The 17,576-nt window shown below is 33.7% G+C and overlaps 1 protein-coding gene and 1 long non-coding RNA gene across 2 annotated transcripts in view; one reads left to right on the top strand and one right to left on the bottom strand.

The window, feature by feature from the left end:
• TTC17 (tetratricopeptide repeat domain 17) overlaps positions 1-17,576 on the bottom strand; it is a 101,125-nt gene that overhangs the window by 74,218 nt on the left and 9,331 nt on the right. The window contains exons 2-4 of the mRNA XM_006212328.4: positions 7,053-7,142; positions 920-1,089; positions 187-298 (exon numbers count right to left, since the gene is read on the bottom strand). Of these exons, the coding sequence (XP_006212390.1) occupies positions 187-298; positions 920-1,089; positions 7,053-7,142 (372 nt within the window). The remainder of the gene's footprint in view (positions 1-186; positions 299-919; positions 1,090-7,052; positions 7,143-17,576) is intronic.
• On the top strand, positions 355-16,421 carry LOC140698770 (uncharacterized). Its single transcript, XR_012076687.1, has 2 exons — positions 355-503; positions 16,191-16,421. It is a non-coding gene; the product is annotated as an uncharacterized lncRNA (long non-coding RNA).

Genomic DNA, 17,576 nt, shown 5'->3' with positions numbered 1-17,576 from the left:
TCAAGTGGTAGAGCACATGCTTAGCATGCAGGAGGTTCTGGGTTCAATCCTCAGTACCTCCTCTAAAAATAAATAAATGAATAACGCTAATACCTCCTCTCTCTCAAAAAAAAAAAAAAGAGAGAGATTAAATTAAAGAAAAAAATGAAAACAAAGAAACAAAAAACCCTAAAGTGCTCTACTTACCCGCAAGTGCTGAAAAGCATGTATACTATATGGAAGTTCTAGAATTTTAGTACAATCAGGTTGCTCAGGGTCTGGAGGAACAGGGGATTCTGTGTCTATATAATCTTCAGGGCTAAAATCAAGAGGTAAGAAATAATGAATGAATGAAAAGTGAAGACATGTCAAATTTCTCCCTGACTGAATCGTATTTTTAAAGCGTCTCACTTTACAACCAACTATTAGTCAGCATGCATATCTTTTTCATAGAGCTGTTGTCAGAACAAAATATTTTGGGAGTTCAACTTAAAAAAGATAAATCAAGAGTCAGAAAATAGTAGGTAAGTCACAGACTGTTAAGACTGGACTTTTCAAAAGCTAAACAGCTTTGTAAAAAATGTTAAACCAATTTACATGCCTATAGACAGTCTTTCCACATTTTTACCTGTTATTAATTTTTAAATATTTTTTCCTATTTGATAGATGAAAACTAAATGTTTTAGTATGCATTGACTCAATCATTACTAAGAAATATTTTTTCCACATTTTTTTTACCATAAATTGTTCAATTTTCTACCATGGTATTAAATATTTTTAATTGATTTGTAAGAATCCTACACGATATATTTGGAATTTTCATATTTCAATAAACTCATCAGTGACTGAAGCTCATTCTCATAGAGAAATAACTTCTCATTGATTTGAGAAAGGTCTGTTCAGAAGATGTAATTTTATTTTTGAAAGAGAATTTCTTTACCTGATGTCTTTGCTCTCCAAGGTTATGTATGTGCCATCATACAGGTCCAGGTCCCCTAAGGGCACTTTGGCTTTGATGCAGTCTGGATCCTCTTTATTATGTCTCTGTTCCAGTCCTGTGTCTCTGTCCTCATTCTCTTCTATGTGAATTTTTTGAGCAACTAATTGCTTCTGTTGAGAAGAATATAAGAACACGACGGATTTTTCTAATATTTCAATCTAGATACCACGTAACAGAAAGGAGAATTTAACGTGTCGAACAAGTCACAGAATTCTGAATATGCCCTCAGTTAACTTAGCTGACATACGTAAGCTTCCCTAAACAGATGTTCATACACAGAAAGTTACAGAACATGACATTTATAATATTGGCACATGAGCACCTAATACGATCTGTGACTACCTATTAAGCTACAGCTATAAACTTAACTTTCCTGGTACAGAATGGCTCAACAATTAAAACTATTCTGAACTGTCCAAATGTCATATTTTAGTCCTTCAATATATCCAGCACATTGATAGCGCTACCTGGAGTAACTTCCCCTAACGCCCTTGTTCCAGGCGAATTCCTGCCACTCACATTGTTTTTTCAAACGTTCAGAGGAATTACGTAACAGCCACGTTTCCACCACCTGTATCTATGATAACATTTTACCATACTCACTTCAGATTTTTCTAAATGAAAAAAAGGAGTTGAAGTTCCTTTTAACTGCTTTTGAAATCCCTCCCTCTCTTCCAAAAGTTACCACTATCCTGAATTTTATACATTATTTTATGTATACTTTTATAAAATATTACTATGTTGCCCTTCCTCTCTTAAAATATTACTTTATATATATCTATAGCTATATCTCCAAAATAACATACAGCATTGCTTTGCAACTTTAAAAGTTTTATATAAATACTATCATACTATATGTCAATATATAATTTTTTTGAAGTTAATATTATATTTTTAAGATTTACCTACATTGGTTGGTATTGCTCTAAATTTTTCATTTTTATGGATATTTAAAAATGTATTTATCTATTGTCCTGTCTTTGGATCTGTTTCTGTTTTATAAATATGTTCATTTGTGTGGGTTTTTTTTTTTTAAGATTCCACATAAAAGTGATATCATATGGTATTTTTCTTTCTCTCTGGCTTACTTCACTTAGAATGACATTCTCCAGGTCCATCCATGTTGCTGCAAATGGCATTATGTTATTCTTTTTTATGGTTGAGTAGTATTCCATATTGTGTGTGTGTGTGTGTGTGTGTGTGTGTGTGTGTGTGTGTGCGCGCGCGCGCATCTAACTACATTCCCACCAGCAGTGTAGGAGGGTTCCCTTTTCTCCACACTCTCTCCAGCATTTATTGTGGACTTTTGAATAATGGCCATTCTGACTGGTGTGAGGTGACACCTCACTGTAGTTTTGATTTGCATTTCTCTGATAATCAGCAATGTTGAGCATTTTTTCATGTGCTTATTGGCCATTCGTATGTCTTCACCGGAGAACTGCTTGTTTAGGTCTTCTGCCCATTTTTGGATTGGGTTGGTTGTTTGTTTTTTGTTGTTATTAAGTTACATGAGCTGTTTATATATTCTGGAAATTAAGCCCTTGTCAGTTGCATCATTTGCAAATATTTTTTTTCCCATACATAGGTTACCTTCTTGTTTTGTTTATAGTTTCCTTTGCTGTGCAAAGCTTATAAGTTTAATTAGGTCCCATTTGTTTATTTTTGCTTTTATTTCTATTGCCTGGGTAGACTGCCCCAGGAGAACACTGTTAAGATTTATGTCAGAGAGTGTTTTGCCTATGTTTTCTTCTAGGGGGTGTAGAGTGACTTGTCTTATGTTTAAGTCTTTAAGCCATTTTGAGTTTATTTTTGTGCATGGTGTGAGGGAGTGCTGCAACTTCACTGATTTACATGGGGTTGTCTTCTATATTTTATAATATTTTTGTTTGATTTATCAGTTTCTGACAAAGATCTGTTAAAATCTCCTACTCTGATTATGGGTTTTTCATGCAATGCTGTCAGTTTTTGCTGTTTGGAAATTAACATACACACACTCATGAGACAAGTATGTAATATATCCTTCTGGTGGATTGTTAATATGGAGGCTCTCTCTCTTCATCTCTATTAATGATCTTAAATTCTTATTTTGTCTGAGGCAAGTTTACCATCCTTTACCACTCTAAAATCTAAAATTCGGAAAACCCTGTTTATTCTTAAGTTTTGTACCAACATTCATGTGGTACAACAAAACCTGATGGAAAGCCATTTTACAGTCTTTATCCTCTTTGTGTGAACACTCATACATTTTGCTGGAGAAATATTAATGTATCCTATTATGGAGTTTGGGACCAGAACAAAAAGAAAGGAAAAAAGAAAAAAGAAAAAAAAAAAAAAAAGAAAGGCTGTATTCTAACTACATATAGCCCCAGTGATTTCAGATGAAGGACTGAACGTGTATAAATACTGCCGTAATAGCTTTCTGGACTAAATAAGAAATCAAATCTGATAGTCTGAGTTTTAATCAGTGAGTTCAATCTGTTTATATTTATTGTGATTTCTGACATATTTGGATTTATTTCAACCATATTATTTTGGGTTTTCTGTCCATTTTACTTTTTCTTTGCTGCTTTTTTCTCACTTCCTGCATGCCATGTGCTTGATACACTTACTACATTCCCTCCGCTCTTCCTGTATCTTCTGTATCTTCCCTTTATTTGTAGGTTTGGAAAGTATAAATTGCATTTCAATTATTTTGGTTATTGCCCTTACTCTTTTTTTGTTAAGTTTTTCTTCAGTGAATATTTCAGTATGTTTCTGAAAGACACTTAAAAAAAATAAAATCATAACTCTCGTATCACATGCAAAAAAAAAAGTAATTTCTTAATATCAAATATCCAGTCTGTGTTCAATTTCCCAACTGTTTCTTCCCTCTTTTTTCAAAAAATACAGTTTGTTTGAACTAAAATCTAGTAAGATACACACACACTGCAATTGGTTGATTGGTCTCTTAAGTCCCTTTTAATCTACCGGTCACCCCTTTATTTCCCCCTTTTTTTTTAATCTTTGTAATTTATTTGTAAAAGAAGTTGGATCACTTGTCGTATAGTTTATTACTCTCCAGGATTTTGCTGACTACATCTCACAAGTTTAACATATTCCTCTGCCCTTTGTATTTCCTTTATATTGACAGCAGGATCCAGGAGTTCTTAACTTGTTCATGTCATGGGCTTCTTTGGCTGTCTAATGAAGCCAACAGACACCTTCTTAGAATAATCTTTTGCGTACATAAAATATATAAAATGACAAAAGAAACCAATTACACTGAAAAGCAAATTATACTGTAGTTTGATTAGATTCATATTTCTTTTGGCAGGACTGCTTGAAAGGTGGCAATATTCTTAAAATTTTAACATGTTTGCCTATAAAATTTCCAACAAGATTTTAATTTATTCAGTTATTTTTGCCTTCTGAACATGACAAAGGAGTCTAATATGCTTAATTGAATCAATGAACATGCCCCGAACCCTTCTACAGACCGGTAATTTTATTTAGTTTTATCTTTTAAATACAGAAAATAAATAATCAAATAAATTTAGCAACTTTTTCATCAATGTTTTTACTTGCCACTACATATCCTATTCACTTCCACTGGCTCTACTTCTTGCAGAAGTGCATCTTCCTGTTTTTTTAAAATAAGGGTCTGTGGTTAGTGCACTGTCTTTGTACATCAGAAAACTGCTTTGCTCTCACTTTTGAATGATGGTTTAAAAGATTATAAAATATTATATTTAAAAGAATATAAAATCCTCATCTTAGCATTTTGAATGTTTGCTATTCCTTCATTGTCTTCTAGTATCTAAGAAATCTACCTAGTTGTCACTACTTTGTAGATAAATTGTATTATCTAGTCTCATGGCTTTAAGTCTATGTCAATGAGTAACAAATTTATCTCTTTAGCTCAGACTTTTACCCAGGAGTGCACTCTAGAAGAACCAATTCCTTACTCAATGTCTCCACTAGATGCCTAATAGGTATCTCACACTTAACATATCAAAGCCAAACTCCTCCCCAATTTATATCTCCTTCAGTCTGTTCCATCTCAGCTAATGTCAACTCTGTCCTTTCAGTTGCTCAGGTCAAAAACCCTGGAGTCATCCTTCACCCCTTCTCCATCTCTGTCTGTCTGTCTGTCTCTTTATGACCACTCCATGACCATCTCCCATGTCTAGCAGTTTTATAGTTGCTTCCAGGTTCTATCCAGTTCCCAAGTCCAAAATCAGATCATAGAACTTTAGATTGGAGTTTCTACCCCAAAGTAATATTCTGCCCTGCAATGGTGTTCAGGAAATTAAAAACAATTATTGAACTACTGGATTTTTTTTTTTTTTTGTCATTAGGTTTTGTTTTGTCTTTCTCCTTTTTTTTTCCTTCCCCATCAGACTCTTTTCACAAACAGAATTGTCCATCCCAGTCTTCAAGTAGTAAGCTTGGTTCTCTGGCTTTATCTTGCATGAAATACTGTCCCCTTCACCCCACAAAGCTGAACCACCAAACACCAGAGCCTGCTCCTGCCCTTGGAGAACAGCAGGTTTGTAGTTTCAGCCACACTCCCAACTTAGTATTTCTGTTCCATCTCTGGAGATGCTTATGTTGTGTTTAGGACTAGCTATATTTTATTCTGATTTCTATTTTCTCTTTTATGTGTCACTGCTGTCTATATGAAGCAGAAGGGGTGTACTAAGTGTAAACTCATTACACTACCTTAGCCAAAAATTGGTGGAGTCAGTATTTTACTTTTGCACTTTCACTGACTTGGTAAATGGCATTTTCCCCCTGCATATACTCTGACTTAAATCTCCTTTTCTTTACATTAAATAATACTGCCTTTTAAAAAGACAGGACCTTAAAAAAATATAATGTTGTCTATGTATCTGAAAATAAAAACCATTTTCTGCACCATTGCATCTTTCTGAACGCTATATTTAAACAAAAACAGATCAAGCTTCTAACCATAAAGCCCTATAAATATATCTATTGTCTTTTTCCTAGTATTCATAATATTTCCAAATTTATAAGTGGTAAAACTGGTAGGAATAAGGTAAGATACTATTTAAAAATGGTGACGTGTTCAAGTTTTATAAATATTCCAAAAGTGTTACTACCTACACACAGCTGGTTAATATGTGCTAAAAGCTCCTTCTTAATTTACAGAAATTTAAAAGATATCTAATTATAACTATTGCTCTTGAAAGATGTACCAGGTTAAATCTATGTAAGTGAAATTTGGAATTTTTACATAACTAGAAAATGAGTGGCCACCTGGTTTAACAGGTATGCCAACTTTAAAGCCAAGAGATACGGCACTTGCCTCTGGTTCTGCCATAACTTACTTTGTGAAATCAGGCAATCCATTGTCTTTAGGTCTAATTGTTTCCTTGCCTCTAAAATGAGGATGGTATTTATGATTCATTCTAGCTCTGGAAGACTCTCACTTTATTCTTACTATTCCTAATAATTTTTAAATCTAACTTTGCAAATTGGGTTATTTCTACAACTTAACATTTCCTTAAAATTTGGATTCAATTTACATTGTAACTTTTAAGCAGAGTTTTTATGAGAGAAAAAAGCCTATTTTCAAATAGTTAATGTTTGCTACTAAGCAAAGTCAGTTTATGGAAATAAGTGACAGAAACAGGTTAGAGTTTATTAGCACTAATAAATATCAAGTTTTCAAGGTACAAAGTGATGGTTTTCATCTCAATCATGAGAATATAAAATGCCAAGAACAGTTTTTACTACCTGTGAATTAACAAAATTATATTTTTATAAGGTATTCAAACCATTCTTCCTTTTGATATTTTACCCAAACTCTCCTTCCAAGAATATCCTCAGAGATTATTCCTCTTCTTGATAGAAAAATTTATACACAGCAACTTTGTTGAAGGATATGAGTCAAGAACCAGGCATAAAACCCAGGATTGGGTAGTCTGTTTCTCTTTCTATTATTCAAATGGCATTCTAATTAGAGTTTTTTTTAAAGACATGATCTAAAAGTAGCATATTTCTTTGAACACAATAAATTCCTGTGAAAGCAACAAGTTTCAGCTGTGTATCAAATGTCCAGTTCCCTCACCTCCAATTCTTTGAGGTAGTTAACTGTTGTTTCTTGTCTCATTAATATGACTAAGTCATGGGGATGCTTCAAGTTCATTGGTGAATCCACCTGCAAGCAAGCAAACAATGAATAAACGAAGCTCAGATATCATTAACATTTGTTTGGATTAATAAAAGTTCCTTTCATATGCCTTAAATTATTGTTCAATCACCATTATAATCAGTGTTGGGTGCTCGGCAAAGCTCAAGAGGTATTTCAAAACTGATCACATGTAAATTTCAGCAAAGGAAATGACAGGTTCAATGGCTGTCTCTTGAACTCCACTTGAAAGAACAAGCTTTTGAAATGAGTATTTTTACTTGACCGGTCATATAAAGAATATTCAAGAAGAGAAGTATTTAGAAGTAAATAATAAATTCCTTAAAAGCTATTTTATACCTGTATTAACAAAACAAGGATTGTCTTATCTTGATCTTGATAGCACATTCTATATCTGAACAGGTTCAGAGACAATAAAAGGAAAATACGAAAAGCATCTCCTTTTGAAGACTATTTATAGAAGACATAAATCAGAGATAATGTACAATAACTTTGAGTCTTATAATTTACAATTCATGCTTCTGAACTGTAATCACTAAATAAGTGATTCTGTTGTTGAAGATGCAGGGAAAATGAACTTTCATATGCTGGTAGCAGTCTTATTTGGAGGATCATTTGACAACATACATCAAAATTTGACCTAGCAATATAAACTCTAGGAAACTATCCTATAGGCATTCTTAAACAAGCAGGCAAAATGATATAGAAGGATGCTCACCATATCACCTTTAGCTGCAAAAAACAAAAGAACAACAAACCTAAGTCCATCAGTGGGAAAACAGGGAAATCCACTGGCCAATGGAATGGGATACAGAAGAACTAGGTCTACTGTCAGGAAAGATGTTCACAACGTATTAACTAAAAGTAATAAAGAATAATAAGTATGCTATGTTTTTTTGTTTAATCATTACATGTATATATTTTTATAGATATAGATGTATACATGTCTGTATATGCACAAAACTAAGTTGGTCCTCAGTGATTTCTTTTGGGAAGTGGGATTAAGAGGAGAGGTAACTTCATTATCTTTTACTTTCTACATTTGTGTATTTTTAAGTTGTCCATAATGTGCACATGATACATTTATAATAAGGAAAAAACAACACACATACACACATGGTTTTTGAATTTCAAAAAAATCTAAGGCAGTGGCTTTGATATCTAAGAGATGAAATGAAATTCCTGCTGTCCCATAGCGTTAGACTGTCAAATTATATACCACCTCTTCAGGAAGTTCCACTCTGAGAAGAAACTATCTTTCTGTAATCTCTGAGAATCTGACATCAGCTCAATTAATTTTAAAGCTAGCTTTTTAAGTACAGAAGATAGCCTTGCTTAGACTTTGGTCAATGCAAGCCTTAAAAAACTATTTTAAAAAGAAAAAATAACATGAAATAAGTTCAATGATTGCTTTAATAATACACACAGTAACAACTGGGTGATGTTAGGTGACCACATATAAAATTCATCTGCCTTTGCTCATTCCACCATCTTAGAGACGTCAGAGGAAAAAGAGATGCTGGTCCTGAGTAACTTCCACTCTTACGTTCATTGCAATCGTCTGAACGACATAATTATCATTATGTAGTTATAGATAATTGTCATCGCCTAAGGTCTCACTTTTATGACAAAATCCTTTCACTGCTTCCCCTAGCCTTCCTACTATATTGGAATTTATGTTAAAACTGGACTTTGAATTTAAAAGGCACTAAAAACGTAACAGCAAGGGCTATACTTGACCACCTGAGCTGTAAATCTCTATCAAATAATCAAGCCTAGCAAAGGCCTATAAGCAAAATGCTACGTGCATCTCAATACAGGGTAGAAATTTTTGCTTCTCTTTTCATTTTGTTTGAACATATTCCCAACAGTCATATGCGGGTAGGGTAGGGAAAGTTACTATAATGTATTGAATATGGACTGATCTAACTCCAAAGTCCATCAATCTTTTTCACAACAATGTGATATATTATTTGTCATATATTACAGCACACCAAAATTTGTACAGGAGAAAATGTAAAAGCTATAGCCAGTAGCCAGAGTGCAAAAAAGCTAGGAGGCCAAATAAAGTCTGGTACTTTGCAACTCTGTCCAGACCTCAAGAGGAAGTGATTTAATACATGACTATATTTAAATGAGGTTTTTAGAAAAAATTGGGGAGGGGGAAAGAATGGGAGTATGACGTTCCCACTCAAAAATACCCTACCAGTCTGATTACCTGACATCTGGAGAACTGCAAAAGGAAGGAGTGAAAGAATAAGACAATGAAGAGTTACATTAGAGAAATATTTAAAGTATAATCTTAGTTTTAGATTAAAAAGATACTGGATAACCAGGGCTCTGTCATATTTCAATAGCATGGGTTTGACCAATATCTAGTTGTGAGGAAGTACTTTTCATTTCCTTGAAGCATTTAGTTCAAAAAAATAAAGTAGCTAGAGAAGGTATGAATTAGCATAAGGAAGGGAGTCCACTGACAGCTTGACAGCTGTGTTTCTCTTTTCAACGTGGCAGCAAATGGCTTGGATCTCTGCCAGATGAGGGTTGGTTGCAGATTTATAGCCTGACACACATTTTTACTGAGGTACTTTCAAGTTCTTAGATTTTACGCTAATTATCTTTGGCAAATGCCAGTCCACTTGAACTTCTCTTGAATACCTCTCCTCCTTAGAATATTATGAAAGAGGGTATGTTTGACCACTTTATAAATACTACAACATCCATTCAACCAATAAAAGTTTATTATTACTCTATGAACAAGGCCCACTAGGAGTCAGTATTTGGAGCCTACATACTCCTATTTTATATACAACGTGAAAAAGAATGTTTTTCCTTCAAAATCTTTAGCATTTAGAAGAGTCTGCTATAAACTCAAGAGCAGAGTGACAGAAATTACAGAGTGATGGGTTAAAAATGATGTAATGTGTACACAAGATCTCAAAGCACTTTATGGCTTTTTAACAAAGAATAAACCACCTTACAAACTTCCAAAAAAGAGGAAAAAAAGTGGAATTATTTTCAATTTGCTATACTTAAGAAGGTCAGGAAGTATGAAATATATTTTAGAGTAAAATTTAAACTACAGAGAAAAACTGACAATGTATTTGGAAATCAGCTATATGGAATTCTACTATCCAAAATGATTCATTCCCTTAAGAGTTCCAGGTAAAGACAGTTTCACTGTTACCATAGCAATTTACTTTAATAAAGAAAATGACAAACCATGTAAGACAATTCAATTTTATTTTCCTTTTAATACATTATATAAATGCATGTGTCCAATTATATATAACAGCTGTAAATATCTTACTCATATCAAGTTCATTTTCATATATTTCATTTGCTGCCATCTCTAACCAAGATATTAATTTCTACATCCCTAATCTGGAGCCCTGACCCTGTGAATTCAGTAAATTCACATGGTAATGGATGGAAATGTCACTATATAAGGGTAACGACTTCACTGCCAAAGTTAGATAAAGGGTGAACGCTTTGAACTTAAAATAATCAATCTAAGGATATAAATAAATATTTTTAAGTTCTACAAAATCAAGTCTGAGGCAATCATTTTCTACTAGTCCTTTATGATAGGAAATTGAACATTTCTATTGTAACATTAGTTCCATCGCTCATATACACTTATTCTTCACATATGCTGAACATTTTTATCTGTTTTTTAAAAAATGGTATTCATATGAGTACATGAAAGCAACATTAATGGGGAACTCACTGTTTTCCCACCAGCAGTTTGAAACTGACTAATGAAACCTTATATTATGCTATATTCATTAAAAAAGGATTCCCCTTAGGTTAGAAACTTAGGGATGGAATATTTAAATCTTTTATTCATAATTTTAGATTATTTAAATATTGAGATGATATGATGGAAAACATAAAGATCTTCAAAGCAACTAAGATTTCACCTCTACCTTAAATGATCCCACTTAGTATTTACGGTTTTTCCTGTCCAGTACCTGCAATCTCCTTCTTGCGGCAAAAAACCTGTCTTGGTTGGCTGGAAGCATCCTTCCCCACATAGGAAGCCTGATCAGTGTATTCTTTTCTCTTGGTATCTTATTTCTGAGAAGGGACACTAATCAAGTAGTCAGCTGGTACTAAAGAGTCTCTAATCCAGAACTTTTCTTTGAGCTATTGGGGACTAGCTACCTTGTATCCACAGGGGGCCTGAAAATAAGGTTAAAGCAGCAGACAAATGAAGACAGAGAAAAACCTATCCTGGTTATACTGTTTGAATCCTGGATCAAATTCTATCTGTGGCACTTAGAATTTGTCCAAACATTCCAATGAAAATTTTCAAAATTGGAAGTTTTGATGCTATTACTAAACTTCTGCCTAATTTTCTTGAGGCCCTCTGTCTAGGATATCTTCTTATCCTTGTGGCTCTTTCATGAGCCTCTGTGTCCTTGCACATGCTAATTCCTTTACTTGGAAAGCATTTCTCTTATGCTTTTGATGAATGCCAAATGACTTGGCTCAAATGACATTTCCTTTGTGAAACCATCCTTCTCTTGAGCTCCCATAGTATTTTACACATATTTCTGTAATAGAATTTATTACATTGTTTAACATTTGTATGGTTGTCTCTTCAAATAAATTTTTTTTTGAATTCTTCTACCTTCAGTACTTAACATGTTTTTAGGTATTTAATACATTGTTAATTATTTGATGAAGGTGTTTGATATAACATTTGTTAGATTTTCCATGTCCTAAGGCATTATCATTCACTGATGACAATCTATAAACTGAGGACACCCAACCTAATGACTTCTAAGAGTTCCTTGTAATTTCCAAATCTTACCTCTATAAAAGATTTAACACTGTCATAAAAATATCACTTTTAACCAACCTAACCTATCCACTGAAGTAACCTGATATTCAAATGAATGAAATTACCATTCTTTCAATTTGCCCATATAAACTTGTATTCACCCTAGGCAGGGACTATTTCCAAAGCTGCAGTTAAAAGCTTCTTTTAAACCATCAACTTGTCAAATTAAACCAAGGCTCCAATTAGCAGTGGCTATTTATTTCTGAGTAGTTAAGTTGTTCATCATATCACAGACTAAGTTAGCCCTCTCTGTCCTTATGCTCATTAATTCTAACAAAGTTCAACTTTAAAAAAATCTTCTTTAAATCTGTAGATTGCCTTGGGCAGTGTGACCATTTTAACAATATTGATTCTTCCAATCCAAGAGCATGGGATATCTTTCCATTTTTTAAAGTCTTCTTTAATTTCCTTCATCAATGGTTTATAGTTTTCTGTGTATAATTCTTCCACCTCCTTGGTTAGATTTATTCCCAGATATTTTATTACTTTGGGTGCTATTTTAAAGGGGATTGTTTTTTTACTTTCTTTTTCTGTTGATTCATCGTTAGTGTAAAGAAATGCAACTGATTTTTGAACGTTAATTTTGTAACCTGCTACCTTGCTGAATTCTTCAATCAGCTCTAGTAGTTTTTGTGTGGACCTTTTAGGGTTTTCTATATATAGTAACATGTCAACGGCATATAGTGACACTTTTACCTCTTGTTTTCCAATTTGGATCCCTTTTATTTCTCTCTCTTGCCTGATTGCTGTGGCTAGGACTTCCAGGACTATGTTGAATAGGAGTGGTGATAGTGGGCATCCTTGTCTTTTCCCAGATTTTAGTGGGAAGCTTTTGAGTTTTTCACTGTTGAGTACTATGCTGGCTGTAGGTTTGTCATATATAGCTTTTATTAAGTTGAGATATGTTCCCTCTATACCCACTTTGGCGAGTTTTTATCATAAATGCGTGTTGAATTTTATCAAATGCTTTTTCTGCATCGATTGAGATGATCATGTGGTTTTTGTCCTTTCTCTTGTATGACTCAAAAATTGTGCTGAACACTGGAATTTGACACAACATTGTAAAATGATTATAAATCAATAAAAAATGTTATTAAAAAATCTTCTTTTCTGATTTACATGCTAAATATATGTTACAGTAAAAACAAACACATTATAGACAATATAAAGAAAATTAAAATTACTTGAAATCTGCCCCTCAAAGATAGCTGGTGTCAAATATATACATCATGTCAGGATAAATTATTTACACATATATACATTCATAGCTATGTAGATAAATATTTTTATAAATATCACATAATAAATCTACTATGTTGTATCCTTCCTTTCTCCATTCTTCTCTAAATTTTATCAGACCTCTTTCCCAGAAAATACAAATTATATTATGACATTTAGTTGTTAATATTATATTAAAGCTACTTACCCAGGATTCTACTAAAATTTGGGCTTTCAGTTACACTCTTTTTTTTAACAATATTGTGAATATCCTTACATTTAATTTTTTTAGATAGCTGTCTATTTAATTCCTTCCTAGAATAAGAATTATTAGGTTAGAAGGACTGTGCTTTTAAATTCATATTTTTTACTAGCTTTTCTCCAGAACAGTTGAATCCACTGAAATTCGTAATAGTCACTGAGTTACTGTATACTCTTGGCATGAATACTTTTAATCTCTTTATTGGTCGTATATATTTCTTCTTTTGTGTACTTAACAAAAAAATCTTTCTCACCGCTTCTTTTTAAACCCATCTGACAGTTTATCCATCATATTTTATGAACGGTGGTTTCTAGTTGGTGGGACTCTAGATGATTACTCTCTTCTAGTTTGTGTTTTCTGACTTTTTCTACAGTGAACATGTATACTTAAATTTACTAAGTGTTTCTGTGTTTTAAAGTGCTATGGACAGGTCATCTTGTTAAAATGAAACGTTAGAGTGCTATGCAATATGTTTTACTGTATTAAAAAAAGTGTAATAAGTACAAGCTCAGGTCTGAGGGACAATGTTGTAGCTTTTCCTTATATAGAGAGAAAAAAACCATCTCACAGATGTGGGATCAGGCAAAAAGGCAACATCTATTGTATTGTCCTGTTCCTTTCTCCCCTCAGATTTTTACCCTTATTTCAAATCTAGTTCACTGCCATTTTTAAACGATTGTTTAAGGAGCCCTCACCTTTGTGACCCCTGTCAGGCTAACGGTAAGCAAGATGAGTTTTAGACGGATGGACTGAGAGGCAGAAAGGTCTGCTGCCTGACTTTGCATGCAACTGTCTCTTCAGGATTCAAGTCTAACCATCATGGACTTGTACCTTCTTCCAGGTCTAGAGAAGTGTAATTACATTAAACACTAGTTCAGCCCGGCTCTTAAGAGGGACTTACACAGGTTCCTGGCTATAATAATTGTCAAAACTTTAATTAATGTAACATAAACAGATCTTTTACTAGAAAACATTTAATTGCATGAGATTAGTAAAACACTACTGTAATGAACTGGCAAGATTTGGAAATATTTTTGCTGAAGATGACTTTTTTGCTCTTAGAGTACTTGTATAGTATTTTAGTAAGAAATTAATTTTACAGAATATCAAGTCATCAAACTAAAATTAAACTTTAAATAACAAAAATAAATAATGATTCCTATCACATGGATTTTAATGGCCTTATATCCCTATTTTTTACAGTTTTAAATCTCAATTAGATTTTACTTTTTCATTTTCAGTTCTTGGAAGACAGAGTTGTAAATAATTAAACTCACAGAAAATAATCTAGGTATTTGAAGTATAAAATATATAGCTATAATCTAGATTTGAATGTACAGTGTTGTAGCCAATTTTATTAGAACATTCTTGTCAAATAATCACCACTTTCCTAACTGATAAGCAAGTAAGTAGCCATTTTCAATATGAACAACTTCTTATAAAACTGTTATCAGTCTACATTTTCTGATTTAGTGCTATCAGGGAATATATAAATAACATAACAAATAAAGTAGACAGCTTACAACTTTACAAGGGAAGAATGAAACACTGGATCAAGACACGAGAGTCAAGGATATTTCTCATTTGTATACTTATGACATTCTTGTAAACACACAAAGAAATAATTAGCTGTACAATTAGAGTGGATTTATACATAACCCAGAAGTGATTCTCATTCCAGCAGCAAATATTGAACAAAGCATAATGGCCCACCAAAGATGTCCATGTCCTAATCCCCAGAACATGTGAATATGTCAGGTTACATGGCAAAAGGGAACTGAGGTAGCTGATAGAGTTAAGGTTGCTCATCAGATTGAATACAGTGGCTCACCTGGATTATACAGGTGGGACTAATGTAATCACAGGGTCCTTAAAAGTGGAATATGGAGGTCAAAGAGAGAGATGTGACTAAGAAGAGTGGTCAGAGATGCAATGTTGCTGGTTTTGAAGCTGCAATGAAAGGGGGCCAGAAGCCAAGGACTGTGGCAGGCTTCTAAGAAACTGGAAAAAGCAAAGAAATGAACTCTGCTCTAGAACCTCCAGAAGGATAGGCAGTGCTGCTGCCCCTTTGATTTTAACCCAATGATATATAAGCACTGGACTTCTAACCTACAGAACTGTCAGAAAATAAATTTGTGCTAGTTTAAGCCACTAAATTTGTGGTAACTTTTTATGGCAGCAATTAAAAAAAAATAAAAGCACCCACTAAGTCCAGACACACTGCTAGGCATTACGGTGATGGAAAAAACATGTTTGAGCTTCAACAGTCTTAGAGAGGTGCTATGGACTGAATTGTGTCACCCTCAAAAAATTCGTATGCTGAAGCCCTAAACCCCAATGTGATGGTAACTGAAGGCTGGGCCTTTGGGAGGTAATTTGACTTAGATGAGATCACGAGGTTGGGGCCCTCATGATGGGATTGGTGCTCTTACAACAGGAGATACCAGAAAGTTTGCTTTCTCTTTTTCTCTGCCATGTGAGGGTACAGCGAGATGCAGCTGTCTGCGATTCAGAAAGAGAGTCCTCAGTAAAACCCTACCATGCTGGCACTCTGATCTTGGACTTCCAGCCTCCAGAACTGTGCGAGAATAAACTGTGGTTAAGTCACCAGCTTATGGCATTTTGTTATGGCAACCCATGCTCAGACAGACTAGTCAATCAAATACTGGAGACAGAACACTAAAATCAGTGCCAGAAATTAAACCTTAGTAACTTTATCATTTTTCAGGTGATGACAAACTCAACAGCCAGGAAATAACTCTGCCATTTCGTGCTGGAAATTTCTGCTCTAAAAGAGACAACTGCATAAAGTTCAGCATGGTAACTCATCAAAACAATAGTAGTATCAGCTGTGGGGAAAGAAAATCAGCTCGACTAATTTCTTTTATTGCAGTCCAACAAGTGTGAAATACGCATTAATGACAAAGGTTTAATTTTTCTATAAAGATAACAAAATCTACCCAAAGTTTCCTCTTTGTTCATACTTCTCCTGTTGGCCACAACACTGTGTAGCTAAGGGCAATGGGTGGAACAGAGATCTTCAACTAAAACTGGGTTATGAAACACTGTTGGGCATTTACAAACATTCCCAAAGGGAGTCCTTTAGAAGGACATCTGGCAAACCTAAGAAAATTAAATACAATGCCTTTTTAGAACCAGAAAATTCCATTTCAAAGAATTCATCTTACAGATATACTCAGTATACTCACAGAAGCATGCAAAGACATATGTATGAGCATGTTCACTCTCTGCAATAATATTTATGGTAGTAAAAACCTGGAAACAATCTAAATGTCAGTCGTCTAAAGTCTGTAAGTTATAGAACATCCATACAACTCAATACTACGCAGTCTTAAGAGAGAAGAGGGTAGCTTTTTATTTCTGATACAGACAGATGTCTAAGTCTTATTAAGTGAATAAAACCTAGTCATGAGACAAAATGTTTCCAGCTGTGCATTAAAAAAAAAAACAACCTATGTATTTGCAAATGCAAAGAAACTTTTGGGAAGAAAACACAAATAATCCTGATTGTTTCCAGGAAGATGGACTGTGGTAGTTATGAAACTTTCACTTTTCATTTTATAACATACTAAATAGCTTGAAAAAATTTTTCAACAAATATATTTTATAGTCTTTAATTCAATTATAAAATTGAAAAAAATTTTAAGAAAAATTTTAATTTTGATGAGTTTGTTTTGCAAATAAAACTACTGAAATACTTTCTTCATGTTAGTAGCGATGTTTATTTAGCACTATAGAAAAGGGAACAAGGTTTAGAATCAGGTCTGAGCTTGAGTTCACACTCTGCCACTTCCTACCTGCATGGCTTTGGGTAAGGAGCTTAACTACATTCAGCCTAAATTTCTTATTTAATAGAGAGAAGATCAAATACCCACATCTTACTGAGTCTGTGTGATGATAAAATGAGATCATGAACATAAAACACTTGGTAAAGTGTTCAGTGAAATACAGACATTAAATTGTTTTTATTACAGTAAAAGTTGCCTACCAATATCCTCAATTAGAGTCACTTCCACGTATGGCCATCTAAAATGCAAACTCTACGAAGACAGGGACTACAGAGTTCTCACAGCTGTATTCCAAGTATCTAGCA

Source organism: Vicugna pacos, chromosome 10 (assembly GCF_048564905.1).
Source record: "Vicugna pacos chromosome 10, VicPac4, whole genome shotgun sequence".
NCBI classification, from domain to species: Eukaryota; Metazoa; Chordata; class Mammalia; order Artiodactyla; family Camelidae; genus Vicugna; species Vicugna pacos.
Note: the sequence above shows the minus strand (reverse complement) of the source record. Positions and strands in the feature narration are given on the sequence as shown.